We start from the raw sequence: 26710 nt of genomic DNA on the forward strand, positions 1-26710 counted from the left end.
AATAAACAACCTAATCCTGCATCTTAAAGAACTAGAAAAAGAACAGCAAGTAAAGCCCAGAGGTAGTAGAAGGAAGGAAATAATAAAGATCAGAGCAGAAATAAATGACATAGAGGCTAAAGAAACAATACAGAGGATCAATGAAACCAAGAGCTGGTTCTCTGAAAAGGTAAACAAGATAGATGAACCTTTAACCAGACTCACCAAGAAAAAAAGAGAGAGGACTCAAATAAAATTAGAAATGAGAATGGAGAAATAACAACTGACACAACAGAAATACAAAATATTGTAAGAAAATACTGTGAAGAACTGTATGCCAAAAAAACTAGACAACCTAGATGAAATGGACAAATTCCTGGAAACATACAATCTTTCAAAAATCAATCTGGAAGAATCAGAAAACCTAAACAGACCAATTACAACAAATAATATCGAAATAGTTATCAAAAAACTCCCAACAAACAAAAGCCCTGGCCCAGATGGCTTCACAAGTGAATTCTACCAAAGATTCAGAGAAGAACTAACTCCTATCTTTCTCAAGGTATTTCAAAAAATTCAAGAGGAAGAAAGACTTCCAAGCTCCTTTTATGAGGTGAGCATAATTCTGATTTCAAAACCAGGCAAAGACAACACAAAGAAAGAAAATTATAGGCCAGTTTTCTTGACAAATTTAGATGCTAAAATCCTCAACAAAATATTAACAAACTGGATCCAGCAATACATGAAAAAAAATCATACATCATGATCAAGTGGGATTTATTCTGGGGAGGCAATGATGGTACAATATGTGCAAATCAATGTGATTCATCACATAAACAAAAGGAAGGAGAAAAACTACATGATAATTTCAATACATGCAGAAAAAGCATTTGATAAAATTTAGCACCCATTTATGATTAAAACTCTCAGCAAAGTGGGGATACAGGGAACATACCTCAACATGATAAAGGCTGTCTATGAAAAACCCACAGCCAACACTATATTTAAGGGCAAAAATTAAAAGCAGTCCCCCTAAGATCAGGAACAAGACAGGGGTGCCTCCTTTCCCCACTCTTAACATAGTCCTGGAAGTCCTAGCCACAGCAATCAGACAAGAAGAAAAAATAAAAGACATCCAGATTGGAAAAGAAAAAGTAAAACTATCATTATTTGCTGATGATATGATACTGTATATAGAAAACCCTAAAGTCTCAGTCAAAAAACTACTAGACCTGATAAATGAATTCAGCAAGGTGGCAGGGTATAAAGTTAATTTACAGAAATCAGAGGCATTTTTATATACCTACAATGAACTGTCAGAAAGAGAAATTAAGGAAACACTCCGCTTCACTATTGCAACAACAACAAAATAAAGTAGCTAGGAGTAAATTATAATGTCTTTTTATTTATTTATTTATTTTAAAGAGACAGAGAGTGAGTCAGAGAGAGGGAAAGACAGGGACAGACAGACAGGAACGGAGAGATGAGAAGCATCAATCATTAGTTTTTCGTTCCGCATTGTGACACCTTAGTTGTTCATTGATTGCTTTCTCATATGTGCCTTGACCGCGGGCCTTCAGCAGACCGAGTAACCCCTTGCTCGAGCCAGCGACCTTGGGTCCAAGCTGGTGAGCTTTTGCTCAAACCAGATGAGCTCGCGCTCAAGCTGGCGACCTTGGGGTCTCGAACCTGGGTCCTTCCGCATCCCAGTTCGACGCTCTATCCACTGCGCCACCGCCTGGTCAGGCTCTAGGAGTAAATTTAACCAAGGAGGTTAAAGGCTTGTACTTGGAAAATTAAAGAACATTGATAAAAGAAATCAAGGAATATATAAACAAATGGAAGCATATACCATGCTCATGGTTAGGAAGAATAAACATCAAAATGTCTATATTACCCAAAGTAATTTATAAATTCAATGCAAGACCAGTTAAAATACCAATGACATACTTCAAATATATAGAACACATATTCCAAAACTTTATATGGAACCAAAAAAGAACATGAATAACTTCACCAATCTTGAAAAAGAAGAATAAAGTGGGAAGTATCACACTTCCTGACATCAAGTTATAATACAAAACCATTGTACTCAAAACAGCTTGGTACTGGCATAAGAACAGGCATATAGATCAATGGAACAGAACAGAGAACCCAGAAATAAACCCACACCTTTATGGATGATTGATATTTGACAAAGAAGGTAAGAGCATACAATGGAGTAAAGACAGTCTTTTTAACAAATGATGTTGGGAAAATTGGACAGGTACCTGCAAAAAAATGAAACTAGACCACCAACTTATACCAGTCACAAAGATAAACTCAAAATAGATAAAAGACTTAAATGTAAGTCATCAAACCATAAGCATCTTAGAAGAAAACATAGGCAGTAAGCTCTCCGACATCTCTTGCAGGAATATATTTGCTGATTTATCTCCATGGGCGAGTGAAATAAAAGACAGGATAAATAAATGGGAGTATATCAAACTAAAAAGCTTTTGTACAGCTAAAAACAATATGAACAGAATAAAAAGACAACCACACAATGGGAGAACATATTTGACAATATGTCTGATAAGGGGTTAATAACCAAAATTTATAAAGAACTTGTAAAACTCAACACCAGGATGATAAACAATCCAATCAAAAAATGGGCAAAGGAAATGAATAGACACTTCTTCAAAGAGAACATACAGATGGCCAATAGACAGATGGAAAAATGTTCAACATCACTAATTATTAGAGAAATGCAAATTAAAACCACAATGAGATACCACCTCACACCAGTCAGAATGGTGCTCAACAAAACAACACACGATAGGTGATAGGTGCTGGAAAGGATGTAGAGAAAGGGGAACCCTCCTGCACTGCTGGTGGTAATGCAAACTGGTGCAGCCACTGTGGAAAATAGTATGGAGATTCCTCAAAAAATTAAAAATTAACTGCCTTTTGACCCAGCCATCCCACGTTTAGGAATATATCCCAAGAACACCATATCACTGATTCAAATAAAGAAATGCACCCCCATGTTTGTGGCAGCATTGTTCACAATAGCGAAGATCTGGAAACAGCCCAGGTGTCTGTCAGTGGACGAGTGGATTAAAAAGCAGTGGTACATATACACAATGGAATACTATGGAGCCATGAAAAAGGAAATATTACCTTTTGCAACAACATGGATGGACCTAGAAACTATTATGTTAAGTGAAATAAGCCAGGCAGAGAAAGAAAAATATCACATGACCTCACTAATTTGAGGAATCCAAGTAACAATGTGAACTGAGGGACGGAATTAAACCTGAAAGAAGAGGGAAGGGAGTCATTGGGAGGGAGGCAAGGGAGATGTTGAGGGAAATATGGGGGAGGGGGGATGCAATCGGGGCGACACTAGAATCTATGTAAATGCAATAATTAAATTTTTAAAAATGATATTAGTTACAGTTACAGTTTTACTAACTTAAAATCATGTTTGATAACCAATTTATGGAAACAAGAAGAACATACAATTACCTTTTTACATCTTAAAAATAAATCGATCATCCTCTGGATGGTCAGGAAATGCGAGGTCGTACATGAACGTTCGTACTACTCAGAGGGTTAGAGTCACAGAGCCTATTTGTGATGCTAAGTGAGAAGTTACTGTGTAGGTCATTTCTGAGAGCTGCGCGGGCTGAGGTGGTGGCAGCTATTCTGTTAAGAGATGGGTCCTTTATTAGACAAGGCAAGTGTATCCCTCATGCCTAAGTGGGTAAACTGGGCACCAACTTAAAAGTTTGGAACCTTAATTTGTACTTTTCAGATGTAAAAAAAGGTGGTTTTGTAAGCCATTATCAACATTTAATCTTTATTAATATATACTGTTGAAACACTTGACAAGTATCTTGAAACATAATAAATTCGTGAACTTTCTGGGCAGCATTTACTCTCAAGAAGACAAACTCAGAATGTCTTTTTAAATATTTAATTCATGGCCATAAATGATATACAAAAATCAGTACAAGCTGTATTTATATGTTCAAGTTTTTATAAACTTGTTATCTTGGAATAATTTTAGATTTACAAAAAAGTTGCAAAGATAATATAGAGAGACTTTCTCTATACGCCCTATACCTAATGTTAACATTTTAACATAACCATGAAGCATTGTTAAGAAAACAACATTGGTAATAACAATTAAATTTGACTTGGTTTGGATTATACTAATTTTTTCACTAATGTTATTTTATTTTTCAGGATCCAGTCTAGGATACCACATTGCATTTAGTTAACATTTCTATTTAACCTCTGGGCTATGACGGCTCCTTGGTCTTCCCTTGTTTTATAACCTTGATAGTTTTGAGGAGTACTGGTCAGGTGTTTTACAGACTATCCCTCAACTTGGGTTTGTGTGATGTTTTCCTCATGATGGGACCGGGCTTAAGGGTTTTTAGGAAGAAAACCACAGAGGTGAAAGACTCTTCTCATAAAATCATATGAGTAGTTGAATACTATCAGGTTGTTGTATTATATCAACTCTAGATACATGGTTCAGGTAGTGTCTGTTGGGTTTCTCCCTGTAAAGTGACTATTTTCCCTTTCCACATTCTATTCTGTGGAAGCCAGTACCCAAGTCCTGTCTATGAGAAGTGGGGGGGTGGGCAAGATTATATTCCACCTCCTGGAAGGGGGCGTAACTATATGTAGTACTTGGAATTCTTCTGTAACAAATATTTGTGACCCCCCCCACACACACACATTTATTTAGTTATTTATATCCATATGGACTCACGTATATTTCTTTTATACCCTGGGTAATGTTTATTTTGTTGCTCAAATCATTCCACCTTGGCTATTGGGAGTTCTGTCAAGTTAGCTTCTGGGTCTCTTTGACATGCCTCATCCTTTTGATTTTTGAGCAATTCCTGCTAAGTGCAAGGTCAACCAGTTGGGGTTCCGCTCCTATAGAGAGAGTATTTTCAGGACTCAAGCAGAGGAGACTGAAGATTAGGTGAAAGAACAGGAGGCTCTCGTGGTCAGGTATCTCTTTCAAGCTGGATAAAATCCTGAGTGTGAATGCCAAAAGCCCCAATCACATATGATGGATAAATACTTACTGAGCACGGGCTCGGCAATGGGGAAACCAAAGGAAGGTCAATCCCGTTTCAGTGAGAGTAAGTTGGTAATGAAAATAATTTATTGAGCTCTCACAAGCCTGTTCGAGTACAGTCGTTTAACTCAGTCATCAAAACAACCATATGAGGGAGATATTTATATTCCATGTCTTAACTGCAGAGTTAGTAACTTAGATAGTGATTTCTGGAAATATTTTATGCATGCAATGAAATGAACAGTAAATGGCAACGGGTGAGTAAAATCCTTGTCATTTGATTTCATATTCTATTCTGCTCACAAAAATTAGGGGATATTTTATCGCTTCATACTCATTTTGAAATATCTCCTAATTTTTGTGAGCAGTATATTTAATGACCAAGCATGAATTTTGAAGCATAGTCACATGTATTAAATTAGATTTTATTTTTCTCTTCCAAATAATAAGGATATTTATAGAAGACAGACCCCTAACTTATTTCTCAAGTATCCCTTATATTTATTTTAATGTATTAGAAATGGTGCCGTAACACATTTCCTCCAGTCTAAAGGATAGGACCCAGATGAGTTACAAAAGTTAAGGCCACATAGCCTGACCAGGTGGTGGCACAGTGGATAGAGCATTGGACTGGGAAACATCAGAATGGGATGCAGGAGACCCAGGTTCAAAACCCCGAGGTCAGCAGCTTGAGCGTGGACTAGTTGGTTTGAGTGTGGAATGATAGACATGACCCCACGGTCGCTCGCTTGAAGCCCAAGGTTGCTGGCTTGAGCCCAAGGTCGCTGGCTTGAAGCCTAAGGTTGCTGGCTTGAGCAAGGGGTCACTTGCTCTGCTGGAGCCCCCCTGGTCAGGGTACATATAAGAAAACAATGAACAACTAAGGTGCCTCAAGGAAGAATTGATACTTCTCATCTCTCTCCCTGCCTGCCTGTCTGTCCCTACTTGATTCTGTCTCTGTCAAAAAAGGAAATAAAAAACTTTAAGGCCATCTTTTTATCCAGTCTTAGAGTTGTTTGGCCTGCTCTGAAGGTTATTTTGCCCATTTCAAACATTGCAAAGGTTCTGGGAGCAAGATGTGCAAGCAGTGATTCTGGAATAATTGCTTTGGCTTTATTTTAAAATGATTCCACTTATGTCAACCTTTCACTAGCTCTACCTATGAAAACCAGACTTGAAAATTCTGTAATTGTCTCAGTTTACTTTGGCCCAAATCTCCTATACAAACAGTATTTAAAATAAACTATTACAAATTCTATAAAGTAACTCGCTCTGGGGAACGAACTACACGTTGTCAACTCATGGTTGGTGCCAAATGAACCGCCAACAGGAATCCCCAATTTGGGGTGCAATGAAGAAGGAAACCTTATTTAGTGCACACAGCTCAATGGTGCTACGGTGCGGCTGTGAAAACAGCAGTGAGGCTGCCTTTGGGTCGGGCGCCAGTCGGTGCCCCTCTGCTCCAGCAACACCTCTTCCTTGTTTCAGCTGGGGAAAGGTAGTTTTCCATCTTTGATGAAAAGTGGGGTCCCACTGGCCGGTTTGCGCAGTAGTAAAGCGTCGCCCTGCGTGTGGATGTCCCTCTTCCGATTCCGGTTAGGGCACAGGAGAAGCGACCATCTGCTTCTCCACGCCTCCCCCTCCTCCTTCTCTCTCCTCCGGCAGCCAGGGCTCGATTTGTTAGAGAGTGAGCCTCGTTGCTCAACAGCCCCAGATGAGCAGAGCAGCTCCCCCTAGTGGGCTTGCCAGGTGGATCCCGGTAGGGGCGCCTGCGGGTGTCTGTCTCTGTTTCCCCTCCTCTCACTAAAATATATAAATAAATATTTTAATGAAAAAAAATTTTAATATGAAAAGTGGAGTCCCCAAGCCAAAGGAGAGTTGGCTTATGTAAACAGAAGTCCCCTCTTCTGGTCCCTGATTGGTCAGAGCAGCGCGGCTCTGATTAGATGCGGAAAGCCTCAGTCGTAACGGTTTAATAGCGCTCCAGGGCCGCCTTTCTGAGCGCTGGCGCAAGTGGCTGGTGCAGGTGGCTGGTGCAGGTGGCTGGTGCAGGTGGCTGGTGCAGGTGGCCCCACAGTGCAAGGAGGCCCGTGCGCGGCAGGCAGTGTAGCAGAGGCTTCTCTACCCGGTGCAGTTTGCCTGAAGGGCCCCTGTGCAAAAGCTGCTAGGCTCAACTGCCCACGCCCCACCCCCCAGTTAGCCACCAGGAGCCCTTCTTAGTCCTCAGGGTTAACCTGAAACACGAATACACACAACATCCTTAACCTTTCCGCCAGTCGAGACGAGCAAACTTTCGGCGCGGGATTGAGCGAGCCTCCGCTCACCGCAGGTGATCTCCTGTCGCCGGGGGCTTCCTATCCCGCCGCCCCACGTCCTCGGGTCTCTCCAGGTGCCAGGCGGCCCAGGCTGCGGGTGCCTACTCCGCCCGAGGCGCTTTGGGGCCCGCGAGCTCCGGAGGGAGGGAAGAAGCCCTATCCCACGGAGAAGCCGGCCGGGGCGGAGACGGGGGAGGAAGGGGCGGCGCTGCGGGGCTCCTGGAAGAAGCGGAGACGGCCCGAGTGTGGACGCTGCGCTTGGCCGCGATGAGCTCGGTGTCGGATTCCCGAGAGGCTGGCTCTGCAGGTAGGGGGCTGCCTAGGGCGGCTTTGCGGGGCGGCTCAAGGAAGCTGTGGGTCCTGCAGGGAAGCGCTCAGGTGCGGTGGGGCAGCGTAGCTTCTGATCCGGGAAAACAACGCGGGGACGTCACCGCCGCCCCTTCGCGGTCGGCGCTGGGCACTCCCCGCCTCTTTGTTCTCCGGAGGCGAGCTCTCTGGGTCGAGCCACATATACTAGCAGGTTGGCCCCGGCGTCTCCCGGCGCCTGGTCCTGAAAAGTTGATTTTTGAAAGTTGCATCTGGTTTTGTTTTCTCACGTCTAAGTAGAAAGTGAAAGAAGTGGTTGCACACAGTAACAGTGGAAGCCTGACCGGCTGCCGGCTGGCCCCTGGTGTATCAGGACCTAATCTGGAGACAGAGCCGGGCCCCGGCGGGCATGCAGCCCGGAATCGCTCCCGGCTTCCAGGAAACCTGCAGCTGTGGATTTGAGTGAAAACCACAGCAACTTTCCCCAACAAAATTATCAACTGCTGAATGCGTACTTGAGAACGTTCTTCCTAGGCACTTACTCAGTAAATTACTGATAAACTTCAGAAGCTACGAGCCCGGCTAGTTTTATTGTTTTCTTTTTAAGGTTGAAGTGCTCTCCACTACTGTATTCACAACGCCTTTCTTTCAGAGCTTTGTATTCTTTGCTGTACAGAACACGCCTTCTCTCAGAGATAAGTTGTACGGGTCCCAGGTCATTCAGGGAGTGGCCTTGCTTTGGACAGGCAGTGCAGGGTCCAGTGGTCATTTAAGTTTTGGAATCAGGGTGGGGGTGGAAAACCAGGTCAGGAATCCAGGGTGCCAGACCACTAGTAGGCAGGGCACCACCTCCATTCTTGTTTTTTTTGTTTGTTTTGTTTTGTTTTTCCGAAGTTAGAAGTGGGGCGTTGCTCTGTTGCAGCTGGAACCATGCTGGTGCCTGAGGCAGAGGTCATGGAGAAGGCTGCAGGGGGGGAAGAGATAGAGAGAAAGGAGAGGGGGAAGGGTGGAGAAGCAGATGGGCGCGTCTCCTGTGTGCCCTGACCAGAAATTGAACCCAGGACTTAAACTCATCCAGCCGCTGCTCTACCGCTGAGCCAACTGGCCAGGGCCTCCACCTCCATTCTTTTTATCACATTTTTGTTCTTCCTGCTCCCTTCCTTTTCTCCACCCCCCTTTTTTTCTCTACCCCTTTTCCAGTGTGTTGTAAGCTATCAGGGGTTACTCATTATAGGATTGTTACTCAGGAGAGTACGTAAATATTCTTAGATACCCAGTGAATAAAGGCTATGAGAATGGGTGCTGAAGAAATTTGGAGAAATGAACAAATTAACAAAACTGCAAAACACTTCAAAATCCTTCACTGAGAATGCCTTATCTGTTTTAAACTTTGAAAAATGAATGTCATTTTAAACATTATCTTGAGCTACATAAAAAGAGTTATCATTCCTAAATCCATAAGTGTTGACCAAGCAGAGGGCAGTATTTGAAGACAATCCAAGTGCACATCTCAAATTACAGCTACCTACCAGGAATTGTGAAGCTCCTTCCTTAGGCCATGAAAAACAAACTTTAAAGACCCAATTGATCCTGACCAGGCAGTAGCGCAGTGGATAAAGCATTGGACTGGGATGTGGAGGACCCAGGTTCGAGACCCCAAGGTCACCAGCTTGAGCACGGGCTCATCTGGTTTGAGCAAGGCTTACCAGCTTGAGCCCAAGATCACTGGCTCGAGCAAGGGGTCACTCCGTCTGCTGTAGCCCCCAGTCAAGGCACACATGAGAAATCAATCAATGAACAACTAAGGAGCCGCAACGAAGAATTGATGTTTCTCATCTCAAGACCCAATTGAGTGTACATCTCCAATGCTTTCACCCTGGAGGACTTGATTTAGTTTGGTAACCTGGCCATTTGTCATAGCTTCCACCAGGCACATTTCAAGCTACCTTAGGCTTACTATGCAAAAGTTAGAAGAGGTAAGCTGCTAGGTCGGCTACTCCATACTTTGTGCACCAAGGAAGAGACTCGGTGCTTTCCAAATTGTGCAGGTTTTTGAGGGGTGAGGGAGGTAACTGGCTTGCAGACATGGATTTCATTTGTTTAGGTTATTCTGTTTCTTGGTAATATAATTGGTTTAAAGATAAGGAAGTGAGCTTATTAAAAGGAGGTAGAGCGTGGAATGCTTTGGAAAATGGAAAGAGAAAATCACTGTGCTGCGTCAGTAGAGCAGTATGGGGAATGGGAGGTAACCCCATAGGACAGGGTGCGGAATAGGAAGTATTAGTTTATGGATTAAAGCGGTCTCCTGGATACAACAGTGTGTGGAGTAGGAAGTATTTAAGATGGAGAATGGTGTGGATTAGGAAGTATCCTGCTAGGTAGGAAGTATGTACAGTATGTAGAACAGCGCCTGGAGTAGGATGTGTTCCTGGTAGAGCAGTGAATGGAGCAGGAAGTTATCTAGTAGAGCAGTGTGCTATAGGAAGTACCCACAGCAGAGCACTGCGGGGAGCAGGAAGTATCCCTTTGAGTAAGTAGTGTGGGGAGCAGGATATCTGTAGTAAGGTAGTATATGTGTGGAATTTTCCCAAATAGAGCAGTGCAAGGACTCAGTGTATCCTGGTATATTAGTGTGAGTAGTAGGAGGTATTCTGGGAAGAGCAGTGGGTGAAGCAGGAAGTATCACAGTGAACCATGCATGGAGTAGTGAATACCCTGGATGGAGCAGTGTGTGGAGTAGGACATATCCTAATAGAGCCATGTGTGGAGTAAGAAATACCTTCACAGAACACTGTATAAAGTAGGAAGTGTCCCTGGTCAGTACTGTGTGAAGCATGGAGTATCCTTGTAGAAACAGATGAGGAGAATGATGTATCCAAGTAGACCAGCATGTAGACTGTGAAGTATTCCAGGTATAGCAGTTTGGAGTGTAGAGAGAGTAGAAATTATATTCAGTAGAGCAGTGTCTGAAGTAGAAAGTATCCCAGTAGAGCACCTTGTGGAGTAGGAAGTATCCCCCATGGAGCAGAGTACAGATTAGAAAGTATCCTGGGAGAGCCTTGGCCAGGTAGCTCAGTTGGTTAGAGCATTGTCCCAGTACACCAAGGTTGTGGGTTCAATCCCTGGTGAGGACACATATAAGAATCAACCAATGAATGCATAAATAAGTGGAACAATAACTTGATGTTTCTCTCTAAAAATTAATTAATTAAAAAAATTTTTAAGTATCCTGGTAGAGCAGAGTGTGGGATAGAAAGTATCTCCAAGTATATTGTTTGAAAAGAAGAAATGCACTCCCATGTTTATGGCAGCATTGTTCACAATAGTGAAGATCTGGAAACAGCCCAAGTGTCCATCAGTGGACAAATGGATTAAAAAGCCTTGGTACATATATACTATGGAATAGTACTCAGCCATAAGAAATGATGACATTGGAACATTTACAACAACATGGATGGACCTTGATAACATTATACTGAGCGAAATAAGTAAATTAGAAAAAACTAAGAACTATATGATTCCATACATAGGTGGGACATAAAAATGAGACTCAGAGACTTGGACAGGAGTGTTGGGGTTACAGGGTGGGGGGAGGAGAGGGAGGGAGTTGGGGGAGGGGAGGGGCACAAAGAAAGTCAGTTAGAAGGTGACGGAAGACAATTGGACTTTGGGCGATGGGAATGCAGCATAATCAAAAGTCAAAATAACCTAGAGATGTTTTCTCTGAACACCCTGATTTACCTGATTTTAATGTCACCCCATTAAAATAATAAAAAAAAAGAATTTGTCTCATGGCTAATTCAGGCAGTTAGAAGAATAGTATAAGGATGCTAATTCTGCTTCTCAGGCCACATCCTGCAAAAGGGGCCCCAAGAAAATTGGTGATTTGGCTCCTCTGATTTTGCCAATTGGATTTAAAAAAATAGGTCAGGAATGCCCTGAAATGGAACTAACAATACATGGGCATAAATTTAAAGGACTTTTAGATACTGGAGCTGATGTATCTGTTATTGCTAAGTTACATTGGCCTCCTTCCTGACCCACTTATGCAGCAGCCACAGAAGTACAAGGTATAGGGCAGAGTAAATCCCCTCAACAAAGTTCTAGTTTTCTACATTGGGAAGATTAAGAAGGTCATTCTGGATTTTTTAAGCCTTATGTGCTCCCTGGATGGCCAGTTAATTCGTGGGGTAGAGATGTTTTGAAAAATATGGGAGGATTGCTTGTCAGTCCTAATGGTTTAGTCAGTACTCAGATGCTTGATCAGGGATTTTTGCCCACTAAGGGACTAGAGAAAGAACAGCGAGAAATTCTCACCCCCATAGAAGTAGCACCCAATACCAGAAGGTGTGGATTAGGATAGCAAAATTTAGCATAAGGGCCTTGGTAGCTCCTGTTACCCCAATAATACATTGTGCAAACCCAATTACTTAGAAATCAGATAATCCTGTATGGGTAGACCAATGGCCCCTTTCTCAGGAGAAACTTAGGGCAGCTGCTCGATTGGTACAAGAGCAGCTACAGCTTGGGCACATTGAACCATCTAATAGCCCATGGAATACACTTCCATATTTTGATCTTGTCTCCTCCTTGATTATCAAGGGGCATAGGCGACCCTTACAGATTATAGATTTTGAGCCTCAAAATTATTGTTGTTCCTTTTTTCAAAGGATCAACAACAATGGCTCTGGGAAACTTCCACTAAATGGCAAATCACTCTTGCAAATCAATGGTCAACTTTATACTGAAACTGTCAACTTAAAATCAGCTCAAAGACTAGAATTATATGCCACTATCATGGCTTTTCTGCATTTGCCATATCCTCCTTTAATCTATATACAGACAGAAAATATTTACTTATGGTGTTTCCACTATAAAGACTGCTGTCTTAGGGACAAATGCTGATGAACTATTTCAGCAGTTCCTCCTTCTTCAAAGACTTGTATGTCAACATAGAGCTCCATGTTTTATAGGACATACTCAAGCTCATTCCATGCTCCCTGGAGCTTTAGCACAAGGGAATGCCCTTGTTGATCAAGCTACCCAAAAGAAAATTGTTTGGAGCAACCATGACAGATCGAGCAATTGAGTCTCATACTATTCATCACCAGAATGCTGCAGCCCTGCGTAAATAGCTTCAACTTTCTCGGGAAGCAGCACGGCAGATTGGTAAATCCTGTCCAAGGTGTCCTGTACTACAATCTGCCCCTTCATTTGGAGTTAACCCTCAAGGACTCCTACCAGGACTTTGGCAAATGGAGGTTACTCATATACCTTCATTTGGCAAACAGTCCTATGTCCACGTTACAGAGGATACATATTCCAGATTTATAGTAACCTCTGCCAGAACAGGAGAGGCTGCTAAGCAGGTTATAGCTCATTGTCTGTATGCATTTTTCTATTATTGGATTTCCTAAACTGGTTAAAACTGACAATGCTCCTGCAGATGTAGCAAAAGCATTTACTGTATTTTGTCAAACCTTTTGAATTATGGGTATTTCTTACAATCTTTAAAATCAAGGTATTATTAAAGCGTACCCAGCAAATATTTTAAGGTCAACTTAAAAAAAAAATTTAAAGGGGGAGAGTCATATCCTGGAGTTCCTACGGGTCTACCATATCATTCTTTTTACTTAAAAATTTTTAAATTTCTTTTGAATGCTGATGAACAGGAGACGCCAAATCTTCTTCTCTTGCAAACTTCTACCTTCTTTTATTTGATCCAGCTAATAACACTGTTTTGTCTTTTTCCAAATAGCTCCAGATATACAGAAAAGGTTTATATAGGCGGATGGGGATCCTCAAACCCCTCAGCGAGATCTTCTGAGCATGGCTTTTAAGGTACCTAGAGGCAGAAAAAGCCCAATAGAGATCAGGTGAACTACCAGCTTTAAGGATACACCCTTAAAGGCTCCAACGCCCCACAGGGGTCTCATAGGATTCCATCTGGGTCCTGCTTCAAGAGTGAAAAGGAAGGTCATTGAGCTAAAGCCTGCCAGGCTTACATGCTTTGCTGTGAGGAAAAAGGGACACTGGAAGGTAGGCTTCCCCCTCGCTCCTCTAAGGGAGGGTTCAGTCTCTTCCAGCCCTGCTCCAGCCACCTATGACCTAATCTTGCCCAGAATGCTGGGGTTTGCCACTGAAGGCTGAAGGTGCCCAGGGCCGTTGGCCCCATCTATGACACTGTGGACGAGTCTAGGGTATTTATTCCAAGAAGCAGGTAAACTGATCTCATTTGCACAGGGGCCACTTAACTATATCTTGCCTGAATAGTCAGGTTTTTTATTCTTCCCTCAAAGATCTCTGTTGTGGGTGTTGATAGTCCTATTTTCTGCTGCTTTGTTTAATATATAGTGTTTCCTTTATTCCTCCTACCTCAATGCCCCACTCATATTTCAGGCTGGGACCTACTCCTAATTTAGAGCTCTCTCTCCCCCTTTTGCCAACTTCTTTTGTGAATTTACCTTTGCCACCCAACTTAGTGTATCCCAAGGTTCTCTTTACCAAGCCACAGTTGCAGAGCTCCAGGGAAAAGCACCTTGGTCTCATCTCTCCAGGCAGAGGAGAACAGAAGCTCCATCTCCACACATGTTGCAGATGGCTTTTCCAGTCTACCTGAATCATTACCAGCTAGAAGCAGCGGTCATTGGGACTTGGACATGAGCTGCAAAGTATAGAATTGTGACAATAATTCCAGTGTCATGTGGACTTTTCCTGGACTCCTGCTCCTTGTGACAGCTCCTAATAGCCTGAAATGGGGTTGGGTTCCATTTGCAGGGATTTGGAATGGTGTTGGTGCCAACTTGGACTTGGTGAACATGTTAAGAACACTACTCTTTCATGGATTCTTGTTGTATTGGCCAAGAGTTTGCTTAAAGGCTTTAATCACTGTAAAAAAAAAATATATATATATATATATAGAAGACTGGATAAAGAAGATGTGGCACATATACACTATGATATACTACTCAGCCATAAGAAATGATGACATCAGATCATTTACAACAAAATGGTGGGATCTTGATAACATTATACGGAGTGAAATAAGTAAATCAGAAAAAAACAAGAACTGCATGATTCCATACATTGGTGGGACATAAAAACGAAACTAAGAGACATGGACAAGAGCGTGGTGGTTACAGGGGGCGGGGGGGGAGGAGCACAAAGAAAATTAGATAGAAGGTGATGGAGGACAATCTGACTTTGGGTGATGGGTATGCAACAGAATCGAATGACAAGATAACCTGGACATGTTTTCTTTGAATATATGTACCCTGATTTATTGATGTCACCCCATTAAAATTAATAAAAATTTATTTATTAAAAAAAAAAGAAAGTATCTCCAAGTAGAGCGGTGTGTGGAGAAAGGAGTGTCCTCAGTAGGGCAGTCTCAGTAGGGCAGTGTGTGGCGTAGGAAGTATCATTGGTATAGCAGTGTGTGCGAAAGGGGAGTATCTATGGTTAGAGCACTGTCTAGTGGGAAAGATTCGTGCAAAGCAGTGTGTGCTGTCGAGAAGTACCCCTGGGTAGGCATTGGCTAGCATGAACTATCTTGATAGAAGGGTGTGTGCAATATGAAAATATCGTCAGGTAGAGCACTGTCATAGTAGGAAGTTTCCCAATAGAGTAGTGTGTGAAGTGGAAAGTGTCGCAGTAGAACCAGTACGGAGTAGGAAATAACTGGCATAGGGGAGTGTGGAGTAGAAAGTGTTTCAGCAGGATAGTGTGGGGGGAGGAAGGAGACTTTGGGAGGTGGGAGGATCTGTAGGAGAGGCTGCTGTTGACTCCCAGTCTTTGGTATATGTTAAAAATGCAGATTGTCACCTCTCCTGGACTCTTATTCTGTAAGTCTGGGTTAAGATCCCAAAATCTGCATGTTATCATCCAGGCCAGGAATTGATGCAAAAGGTAAAGAGAAACTGATTTAGGAGCTATTGGACAGTGGGAGGCCTTAGTGGGGTCTTGGTTGGCTCTGCGTGCTGGGTGAATTCCAGGAAAAACAGGCTGAACTGAACGTGACTGGTCAAGGGCACCTGAGTTGGATCCCCACCTCACCCTCACTCCCAGAGGAGACTTTGTGAGTGAGGAGAGGTTAAAACTATCTGGGGAGACTCTAAGGAGAGGGAGGACACTACCCTCTTGGCTAGGAGGTGATGGGTATACTTTACTTTAGGGACTACTCTTCTTCCTCAAAGATCTCAACTACAAGGTACATCCTGCTGTACTCTTAGTGTTTTTGTTTATTAATCAGGTAAAAACAAATTCATCGGTATATGGGGCCTTATTGCAGAAGATGCTGCTAGACTCATTGTGCTTTCCAATACAGAAGGCACCAGCCACATGCGGTTATTTAAATTTAAATTAATTTAAGTAAAATTTATTTATTTATTTTTATTTAGTGGGAGGCGGAGAGGCAGAGACAGACTCCCGCCTGTGCCTCGACTGGGATCCACCCAGCAAGCCCACCAGGGGGCAACGCCCTGCCCATCTGGGGCCCTTGCTTGGTTGCAACCAGAGCCAATTTTTTTTAGTGCCTGAGGCGGAGGCCATGGCACCATCCTCAGTGCCCACGGCCAACTTGCTCTAATTGAGCCATAGCTGCAGGAGAGGAGGGGAAGAGAGAGAGAAGCGAGAAGGCGAGGGGTGGAGAAGCAGATGGGCACCTCTCCTGTGTGCCCTGACTGCGAATTGAATCCAGGACATTCACACACCCGGCTGACGCTCTACCACTGAGCCAACCGGCCAGGACCTGAAATGAAATTTAAAATTGAGTTTCTCAGTTGCATAGCCACATTTCAGGTTTTCAAGAGCCACACAGGGCCAGTGGCTGCCATATGGGATAGCGCAGGTAAAGAACAGTTCCATGATTTCAGAAAGTCCTATTGCACAGCGCTTCCAGAGAGGGATCAGTGAAAAGTTGTCCAGAGGGTGCTGATCACAGGTTGGAAGCAGAGGGTCCTGGTTATGGGTTATAAGTGCGAATGTGTCACTCAGGAGATCCAAAATCTAAATTAATTTGCCTTGCCCCTTCCCTTCCTCCACCCATATTCAAACTCTTCCCCTATTAACCACACAGTGTTTCAGTTCTCGTGAATGACTTCATTTCTTCTGTTGCATAGAACACTTACAAAAACACTTTCTGTAAAACAAAGCAATTTCATATTTCATTTGCATTTGATATTCAAAAAACCATTACTCTAGGAATATTTTTGCAGTGAATGTATTTGCATAATATAATATTTTCTCCATTTCTTTGCAGGTAAGAGTTGGGAGTGAGGAAGAATTAAGCTATTAATATATAGTTCATCCATTTATTATTAAGCAGTTTCTCTTCCTTTTCTCTTACCCTTCTTTTTACCTACCAGAACAGAAGAATTTTAGTGTGTGGGAGTCTAAAGCATCCAGTTGGGAGGTCCTGCTGTGTTTTACTACCATAAGTCAAAAAGTAAATTAATTAACAAAATTCAATTTTTTTTAATAGGTGAGGAACAAAACATGACAGAAACAGATGCTTTCTATAAGAGGTAAAAATCTCTTTTCTAATCAAGGTCTCTTCTTATGGTGGTCACGATCAGACTAAAAGTCAAAGCAAGAAAGGGCCCTGGGAACTAGAAGGTAGAACTGTGTCAGGTTTTAGCATTTGGAGAGTTAATTTGTAGATATACAGCTTAGTTCGTGCCCTGCTTGTGAAAGCACCGAGAGTGGTGTTCAGAATATTTAAGAGCTGGTATGGCACGGGCCCTGGAGCTAGAGATGGGCCTCAGCCAGGCCTTGTCCTTGGCTGCTGGATCCCGGAGACCTGGGGGAGTGACGCCCATGTAGATGGATTGCGGGGGGTGCCCACGATGGCCACTGTCTCTCCGTTGGTCCAGAATATTTCAGGACTTATTACTGGCGTGGCCCTGAGGCTTTCCGAGTCCACACCATGCACGTCAGCCTGGCAGAGGAGGAGGAGGCAGCAGACCCCTACCCACCCTACACAAAGTCCTTGGGCTTTGAAAAGAGCTCATTACTTGATATGACTTAAAATGATTGTTCTTTTTTAAATTTTTCGTGAACAGTGAAATGTTTGATCCAGCAGAAAAGTACAAAATGGACCACAAGAGGAGAGGACTTGCTTTGATTTTCAATCATGAGAGGTTCTTCTGGCACTTAACACTGCCGGACAGGCGCGGCACCAACGCGGACAGGGACAATCTGCAGCGCAGGTAGTTCTGGATGCATGTCAGGGGGATGAGATGTTCACATGGTAATTACGTATGGAAACGTGTCCACACTAAAAAATAAGAGAGCGAGAGTGAGGATGAACCTCAGTTGGGCGCAGCGCCCCTTAAGAACTTGTCTGAATTTTCTTCCTAACCCTGTTTTATTAAATGTTAACATGCTCTGCATTGTTACTTCGACACTTGACTCTTGAAAACTCAGGGGTTAAGAGTGCTGACCACTACACATTCAGAACTCCATGTCTAACTTTTGTGTCCTCCAAAACTAAGTTGTTCCTCAGTATCTATAGGGGATTGGTTCTAGGATCCCTGTGGACACCAACATATATAGATGCTCAAGTCCCTTGTATATAATGGCAGAGATCAAGACATATTGCCCTGGCCGGTTGGCTCAGCGGTAGAGCGTCGGCCTAGCGTGCGGAGGACCCGGGTTCGATTCCCGGCCAGGGCACACAGGAGAAGCGCCCATTTGCTTCTCCACCCCTCCGCCGCGCTTTCCTCTCTGTCTCTCTCTTCCCCTCCCGCAGCCAAGGCTCCATTGGAGCAAAGATGGCCCGGACGCTGGGGATGGCTCTGTGGCCTCTGCCTCAGGCGCTAGAGTGGCTCTGGTCGCAACATGGCGACGCCCAGGATGGGCAGAGCATCGCCCCCTGGTGGGCAGAGCGTCGCCCCTGGTGGGCGTGCCGGGTGGATCCCGGTCGGGCGCATGCGGGAGTCTGTCTGACTGTCTCTCCCTGTTTCCAGCTTCAGAAAAATGAAAAAAAAAAAAAAGACATATAGTTGGCCCTCTGCATCTGCAGACTCCCAACCATGGATCAAAAAGAGTACAAGTATTTTTGGGGAAATCTGCATATAAGTGGACCCCTGCAGTTCAAAGCTTTGTTTTTCAAGGGTCACCTGTATTTGCATAGTAGACACAACAATCTAACTTGAATCAGTCATCATTACCAGTAAATCCTTTCCTATCATGGGTGGTCAGGGAAATGATCATTGTCATATTTGATTTTTCTTTCTTTCTCCCTAAAAAAAGATAATTTTTAAAAAAATCTTATTTTAGCCTGACCAGGCAGTGGCGCAGTGGATAGAGCATCAGACTGGAATGCAGAGGACCCAGGTTCAAGACCCCAAGGTCGCCAGCTTGAGCGCGGGCTCATCTGGTTTGAGCAAAGCTCACCAGCTTGGACCCAAGGTCCTGGCTCGAGCAAGGGGTTACTCGGTCTGCCGTAGCCTCCCTAATCAAGGCATATATGAGAAAGCAATCGATGAACAACTAATATGTCACAACAAAAAATTGATGATTGATGATCTCATCTCTCTCTGTTCCTGTCTGTCTGTCCCTATCTATCCCTCTCTCTGTCTCTGTAATAAAAAAAAAAATTTATTTTAGTGAGAGGAGGGGAGGCAAAGAGAGACTCCCGCATGTGCCCCAACTGGGATCTACCTGGCAAGCCCACTAGGGGGTGATGCTCTGCCCATCTGGGGCCTTTGCTCTGTGGCAACCAGAGCCATTTTTTAGCACCTGAGGCGAAGGTCATGGAGACATCCTCAGCGCCCAGGGCCAGCTCGCTGCAATTGAGCCTTGGCTGCAGGAGGAGAGGAAAAGAGAGAAAAGTGAGAGGGGCATATCTCCTGTGCCCTGCTTGGAAATCAAACCTGGGACATCTACATGCTGGGCTAATGCTCTACCACTGAGCCAACTGGCCTGGGCCAAGAAAAGATAATATATGTGTCATAAAATGTATATAAATTCCTCGAGTAAGTAGGGTATGTGATAACTCTGAATAGTTCATAAGCTAATGTCCAATTTAATCTATTACCAGGTTTTCAGATCTAGGATTTGAAGTGAAATGCTTTAACAATCTTAAAGCAGAAGAACTACTGCTCAAACTTCATGAGGGTAAGTTGCTTTCCTATTCATCTTCCTCTAATGGGATTGAATACTTTAACTATCCTATCTGTAAAGGCAAGTGCAAATAGCTAACTGTTGTAAAAAGTCTTATCAATTAATTTGGTATGGATAGTGCGTTTTTGGTTGTGCTTTTTGCTTATATGTTACCCACCAGATTTAGAGACCCTTGCAAAGTATTGGGCCTCCAAAGTTTATATTTAACATACCATTAGTTAGAGTCTGTTATTCTAGAAATTAACAGAATAACCTTTTCATTTGGCAATTAAAAGTCTAAAATGCAAACACTACAGATGTTAGGAAGTGATATATATATATATATATATTTTTTTTTTTTTTTTTTACAGAGACAGAGAGTGAGTCAGAGAGAGGGATAGACAGGGACAGACAAATAGGAATGGAAAGAGATGAGAAGCATCAATCATTAGTTTTTCATTGCGCGTTGCAACACCTTAGTTGTTCATTGATTGCTTTCTCATATGTGCCTTGACCGTGGGCCTTCAGCAGACCGAGTAACCCCTTTCAGGAGCCAGCGACGTTGCAACACCTTAGTTGTTCATTGATTGCTTTCTCATATGTGCCTTGACCGTGGGCCTTCAGCAGACCGAGTAACCCCTTTCAGGAGCCAGCGACGTTGCAACACCTTAGTTGTTCATTGATTGCTTTCTCATATGTGCCTTGACCGTGGGCCTTCAGCAGACCGAGTAACCCCTTTCAGGAGCCAGCGACCTTGGGCTCAAGCTGGTGGGCTTTTTTTGCTCAAACCAGATGAGCCCACGCTCAAGCTGGTAACCTCGGGGTCTCGAACCTGGGTCCTCTGCATCCCAGTCCGACGCTCTATCCACTGTGCCACCGCCTGGTCAGGCAGGAAGTGATATTTTTTAATTGACTCCTTTTATACCCAAATTTTTCTTTCTTTCCTTTTTTATGAGAGAGAGAGAGACAGAGACAGAAACAGACAGGAAGGGAGAGGGATGAGAAGCATCAGCTTGTAGTTGCAGCTCTTCAGTTGTTCATTGATTGCTTCTCATATGTGCCTTGACCCGGGGGTTCCAGCTGAGCCACTGACCCCTTGCTCAAACCAGCAACCTTGTGCTCAAACCAGCAACCTGTGCTTAAACCAGCGACCTTGGACTCAAGCCAATGACTTGTGGGCTCAAGCCAGTGACCATGGGATCATGTTGATGAACCCACACTCAAGCTGGTGATTCTGTGCTCGAGCTGGATGAGCCTGCTCTCAAGCCAATGACCTTGGGGTTTTGAACTTGGGACCTCAGTGTCCCAGGTCAGAGCTCTATCCACTGTGCCACAACTGGTCAGTCTCATATCCAAATTTTCCTACATCTCTATGTAGTAGGTATTTTAACAATTTATGTTTATCATAATAATCATTGCATGCCATAGATTTCCAAGTCATTTACCAATGGGATATTATAATTATGTAATTTAAACTTTTTTCCGGGCTCTTTCTTTAAGTATAATTGATATATAACATTATATTAGTGTCAGGTGTACAACATAATGATTCAGTATATTGAGTACACTGCAAAATATCTAGTTACCAGTAAGTCCAGTTACGAAAAATTTTTTTCTTGAGATGAGGACTTTTGCCTGAAAAATATAGTCCTGAGAGATTTACTGTCTTAGCAGCTTTCAAGTACTATATGCAATATAGTATTATTATAGTATTATTAACTATAGTCCCCATTCTATACATTACATCCCCATGACTTACTTATTTTATGAGTTTGTACCTTTTGACCTCCTTCACCCATTTTGTTCACTTCCTACCTTCCCTTCCCCCCAGCAACCACCAATCTGTTCTCTGTCTGTGAGCTTGGTTTTTGTTTGTTTGGTTGGTATTTTTAGATTCCAAATATAAGTGATATTATATGGTATTTGTCTTTCTCTGACTTATTTCAGTTAGCATACTACCCTTTAGGTCCACATGTCACAATGGCAAGATTACATTTCTTTTTTTTTTTTTTTTAATTTTTTTTTTTTATTATTCATTTTTTTTTAGAGAGGAGACAGAGAGGGACAGAGAGACAGAGAAAGAGAGAGACAGGGGGGAGGAGCTGGAAGCATCAACTCCCATATGTGCCTTGACCAGGCAAGCCCAGGGTTTCGAACCAGCGACCTCAGCATTTCCAGGTCGATGCTTTATCCACTGCGCTACCACAGGTCAGGCCCGCAAGATTACATTTCTATTTTTTATGACTGAATAATATTCTTTAGCATATATATATATAGGTATGTATATGTATATCTATATCTATATGTATATGTATATATGCCACAATTCCTTTATCCATTCATCCATGGATGGACACTTAGGTTGTTTCTATATCTAAGTTGTTGTAAGTAATGCTGCAAGCTTGCGTATTTATTCTTTTAGGATAAATACCCAGATGTGGAGTTGCTGGATCACACAGTAGTTCTATTTTTAATTTTTTTGCAGAACCTCGACATTAGGGTTCTTCTTTAGTCTGTGTACCATATTAACTGGCTGCTTACCAGGTTTTCTACTTTGCTTGCTCCTAAGCTTTGGAGGACATCAGTCTCAGGTCTTAGTACTCCTTTGGAAGCTCTGAGTGCTGTAGACAAACAGCATTAAAGGTCGTGCCTTCCTTGGAGGGTACAGCAACACATAGGGAGTTGTTAAGCAGCAGTTTCTGGGTCTCTCCAGTCCACTCTAAGAAGCTCTCTGCTAATTCAGAAAACTTATTGGATCTTCACTTGGATCTTGAAAGGGGTTCCCCATAATATCCCTTTATGTTTTCCATGTCTTGTTCTGTTTTAGAAAAACTAAAATGAAATCTGTTCAAACTTTATTACTTTGAACTTTAACAATTGATTTTTAACAGTCAGATATATTATACTATGAATTATTTGATTAAAAACAAAAATAAGTTACCCAATCAGGTGGTGGCTCAGTGGACAAAGCATCAACCTGAGACGCTGAGGACCCAGGTTCGAAGCTTAGAGGTTGTTGGCTTGAGTGCAGGCTTACCTGGCTTGAGTGCAGGCTTACCAGCTTGAGTGAGGGATCATAGACATAACTTACTTCATGGGGTCACTGGCTTGAGCAAGGGGTCACTGGCTCAGCTGGAGTGCCTCCCCACAGTCAGGGCATGTATGAGAAGCAATCAATGAACAACTAAAGTGCTATAACCACAAGGTGATGCTTCTCATCTCTCTCCCTTCCTGTCTCTGTCTCTCCCTAAAATAAACTAAAATGTGTATTTCATTATAGACATTTTACATGTATTGAAGAGTAACAAGTTTTCTCCCTCTCGTAGTCATATGTGTATAACTTTATTCTGGTGTTAGTAAATTGAATTTTAATATGTGGATAATAAGCAACTTATTTTCATTTCTGTGTGAACTTTTGGGGACTTTTATAGCATCAACCTCTAGCCATATAGATGCCGATTGCTTTTTATGTGTTTTCCTGAGTCACGGCGAAGGCAATCACATTTATGCATATGATGCCAAAATTGAAATTCAGACATTGACTGGTTTGTTCAAAGGAGACAAGTGTCAGAGCCTGGTTGGAAAGCCCAAGATCTTTATCATTCAGGTAAGACTGATGATGTTATAATCTTAATTATAAAGTACAGGGTCTGCACATGTGATTATTAAGCACTAAAGCCAATCTTGCCTGACCAGGCGGTGGCGCAGTGGATAGAGCATTGGACTGGGATGCAGAGGACCCAGGTTCGAGACCCTGAGGTCGCCAGCTTGAGCGCAGGCTCATCTGGTTTGAGCAAAGCTCACCAGCTTGGACCCAAGGTTGCTGGCTCGAGCAAGGGGTTACTTGGTCTGCTGTAGCCCCACGGTCAAGGTACATATGAGAAAGCAATCAATGAACAACTAAGGTATCACAGTGAAAAATTGATGATTGATGTTTCTCATCTCTCTCTGTTCCTGTCTGTCTGTCCCTATCTATCCCTCTCTCTGACTCTCTCTCTGTCTCTGTAAAAAAAAAAGACTTTATTCATTTTAGAGAGAGAAAGAGAAGGGGAAAGGAGGAGGAGGAAGCATCAACTCCCATATGTGCCTTGACCAGACAAGTGCAGGGTTTCAAACTGGTGACCTCAGCATTCCAGGTAGTTACTTTATCCAGTGTGCCACCACAGGGCAGGCACTAAAGCCAATTTCAGGAGTAACTTTCTGCAGTACTGGACAGGCCCTCTTTGAATTCTAGCCCAAGTTGCAATTTGAATTATCAGTAGTAATTCTTTCTTTCTTTCTTTCTTTTTTATTAAGTGAGAGGTGGGGAGGTAGACAGACAGGCTCCCGCATACACCCCAACCGGCATCCACTGGCAAGCCCCCTACAGGGTGATGCTCTGCCCATCTGGGGCAACCAAGCTATTTTAGCACCTGAGGCAGAAGCCATGGAGCCATCTTCAGCACCTGGGGCCAACTTGCTCAAACCATTCAAGCCGTGGGTATGGGAGGGGAAGGGGAATAGAGCGAGATAGAGAGAGAAAGGGGAGGAGTAGAGGTGGAAAAGCAAATGGTCACTTCTCCTGTGTGCCCTGACTGGGAATCTAACCCAGGACTTCTGCACACCAGGCCAATGCTCTACCCTAAGCCAATTGGCCAGGGCCTAATTCTTTCTTAACATAAAGAATAAACAAAGATTCTTGGTGTATTTATTACTTGGCTTGACATTTGAAATAACTTAATCATTGCAACTTCGTGGCCCAACCTGGTGTCAAGGTGGAGCCACCAGAGAAAGTACCTGTTGACTGAAGAGTTTAGTATCTAGTTAAGGATGCCAGTGTTTTGAAACATTAACTAACAGGAATCATAAGTAGGGGAAAAAAATGTCAGCTTTAGTTGGCTCTACACCTGAATACTCTGTTTTTGAAGTGCCTATAAATTGGCTTATTGATGTTAACATGGAGCTGTACTGAATTACACATCCGCTATAAACATTAAGCATTGGGAAGAGTAGGTAAGTAAAGGAGGTGGTTTTCCTCGTCTCGTAGGCATGTCGGGGAAGCCAGCATGACGTGCCTGTCATTCCTTTGGATGCAGTGGATCACCGGACATACAGGCCGGAAGCTAATGTCACGGAGGTGGATGCAGCCTCAGTTTACACTCTGCCTGCTGGAGCAGACTTCCTCATGTGCTACTCTGTTGCAGAAGGTGTGTGGGTGTTTAGTGCAAACATAGAATTGGCTTTCCTGGCTAAGTTCCTGTAAGTTTCACCTTGGTTTGATTTGGATCAGATCTTCCTATAGGGACATTGTGAGTTGGTCCTGAATCTCACAGGCTTAGAATGAATTTCTTTGACCACATAACACAGAATGATACATAGAAATTTACAGATACCTTCTAGAAAAAATCATCCCTGAGAACTGAAAATCTAAAGCTGCAAGTCTCATTGTAATGACTATTAGCAACCTGTTTTGAATCACTAATAATGATAGTGTCATTGTAGTCATACTCATGGGAAGCTTGGTTGAAAAATATTTTATGACAGTTCTTTGCTTTTGCAGTAAATAATTTTATGTTTTTCTTTCTTGTAATCTCTTGTCTCTCAAAATCATCACTTGGCTACTACTACCTTAGAAACTTTTAGGTAATGGAGAAAATTAAATAGAATTCATCCCATTTTATAGAACTCTGTAGAATTCATCGCTGTTCCCGCATGAAAATAGTTAAGAAAAATATAAAAGCTGTATCATGGACACATCTTAGTCTTCTCCACGCTTTTCTGAGAATTTATACTTCTGTCACAGTAAATTATAAAGGTGTTTTTTAGTCACAGGAATGGAAAGCCAGAAAATATCAGTGTCCTTTTTCTATCTTTTTTTTTAAATAATTTTAAATTTTAATTTATAGGGGTAATATTGGTTAATAAAATTATATAGGTTTCAGGTGCACAATTCTACAATACATTATCTGTTATGTTGCATTGTTCCTCCTATCTCTTTTAGGTTACTATTCTCATCGGGAAACTGTGAATGGCTCGTGGTACATCCAAGATTTGTGTGAGATGCTGAGAAAATTTGGCTCCTCCTTAGAGTTCACAGAACTCCTCACACTGGTGAACAGGAAAGTTTCCCAGCGCCGAGTGGATATCTGCGTGGACCGAAGTGCAATTGGAAAGAAGCAGGTCCCCTGCTTTGCCTCCATGCTAACGAAAAAGCTGCATTTCTTTCCAAAATCTAAATAAGTCTATTTTGTTTTGTGTATTTGTAGTCGAAATAGAGTTTCCTTCTCTTTATATAAATATGTGTCACTGGGTTAAAGCTTATGGTGCAGCAGTTTTAAATGTTTTACGGTTTAATGAGAGAACTTTTTTAAAAAAATAATTCATACTGATCGTGGTGAAAGGGTTTGATGTTGAAGCAAAATCCTCAGGGAATTACTATAAATAAAAATTCACGAGCATTTGTAACACTTGATTTTCTTTTATAATTGCAAGGTTACTTAAAATATCTGGCTGATTTAACTTGTATTTTGTGATATTTTTAAAATAAAAGTTTATAATGTTTTTAAAGGTTTTTGAAACCAGAGAATCTGTTTTCCCTTAATAATTCCTTATCAAATTTTTCTAATTCACATTTCTCTTCATGCAATATATAGACTTGCTTTAATTGGTCATATAAATTCATCTACATTTTAATTCATACTTTTGATATGTCTTTAACTCTCACTTAAAATAATTAGCCTTCAAGCCCTATTCCATGGTGTTCTCTGGAAGAAGTATAGTTACTGAAATTATTTCTTAGTGTAGGCTAAATGCAAATTGGATTATCAGTGTCTTCCTCGTTATTTTTCATCATCTAGCAGTCATCATCCCCATTCACAATCATATTAATGGGAAAATGTTATTTCTAAGGGTCAGTTCTTATTAATACAATATATCAATA

The 26710-nt window shown here is 42.4% G+C and overlaps 1 protein-coding gene across 3 annotated transcripts; it reads left to right on the forward strand.

Annotated features, from left to right (window-relative positions):
• Positions 1 to 5668: 5668 nt before the first annotated feature.
• On the forward strand, positions 5669 to 26354 carry CASP6 (caspase 6). Of its 3 annotated transcripts, XM_066281270.1 has the most exons (8): positions 5673 to 7078; positions 7118 to 7687; positions 17168 to 17210; positions 17748 to 17894; positions 19730 to 19806; positions 23223 to 23398; positions 24818 to 24977; positions 25772 to 26353. In XM_066281270.1, the coding sequence occupies exons 2-8, from the start codon at positions 7648 to 7650 to the stop codon at positions 26008 to 26010; spliced, it is 882 nt and encodes a 293-aa protein (XP_066137367.1). In that variant the 5' UTR covers positions 5673 to 7078; positions 7118 to 7647; the 3' UTR covers positions 26011 to 26353. The 3 variants fall into 3 exon arrangements, with proteins under 3 accessions (XP_066137368.1, XP_066137367.1, XP_066137366.1); XM_066281271.1 differs by having other exon boundaries at positions 5669 to 7687; positions 23349 to 23398; positions 25772 to 26354; XM_066281269.1 differs by having other exon boundaries at positions 5673 to 7687.
• The last annotated feature ends 356 nt before the right edge of the window (positions 26355 to 26710 follow it).

This window comes from Saccopteryx bilineata, chromosome 5 (genome assembly GCF_036850765.1).
Source record: "Saccopteryx bilineata isolate mSacBil1 chromosome 5, mSacBil1_pri_phased_curated, whole genome shotgun sequence".
Classification (NCBI taxonomy): Eukaryota; Metazoa; Chordata; class Mammalia; order Chiroptera; family Emballonuridae; genus Saccopteryx; species Saccopteryx bilineata.

Excerpts from the sequence above, each read along its gene's own strand:
- CASP6 (XM_066281269.1), top strand. The coding sequence starts at position 7,648 with ATGAGCTCGGTGTCGGATTCCCGAGAGGCTGGCTCTGCAG. Across the intron at positions 17,211-17,747 it reads ACAGATGCTTTCTATAAGAG|TGAAATGTTTGATCCAGCAG; the intron begins GTAAAAATCTCT and ends TTTCGTGAACAG. Across the intron at positions 23,399-24,817 it reads CCAAGATCTTTATCATTCAG|GCATGTCGGGGAAGCCAGCA; the intron begins GTAAGACTGATG and ends CTCGTCTCGTAG.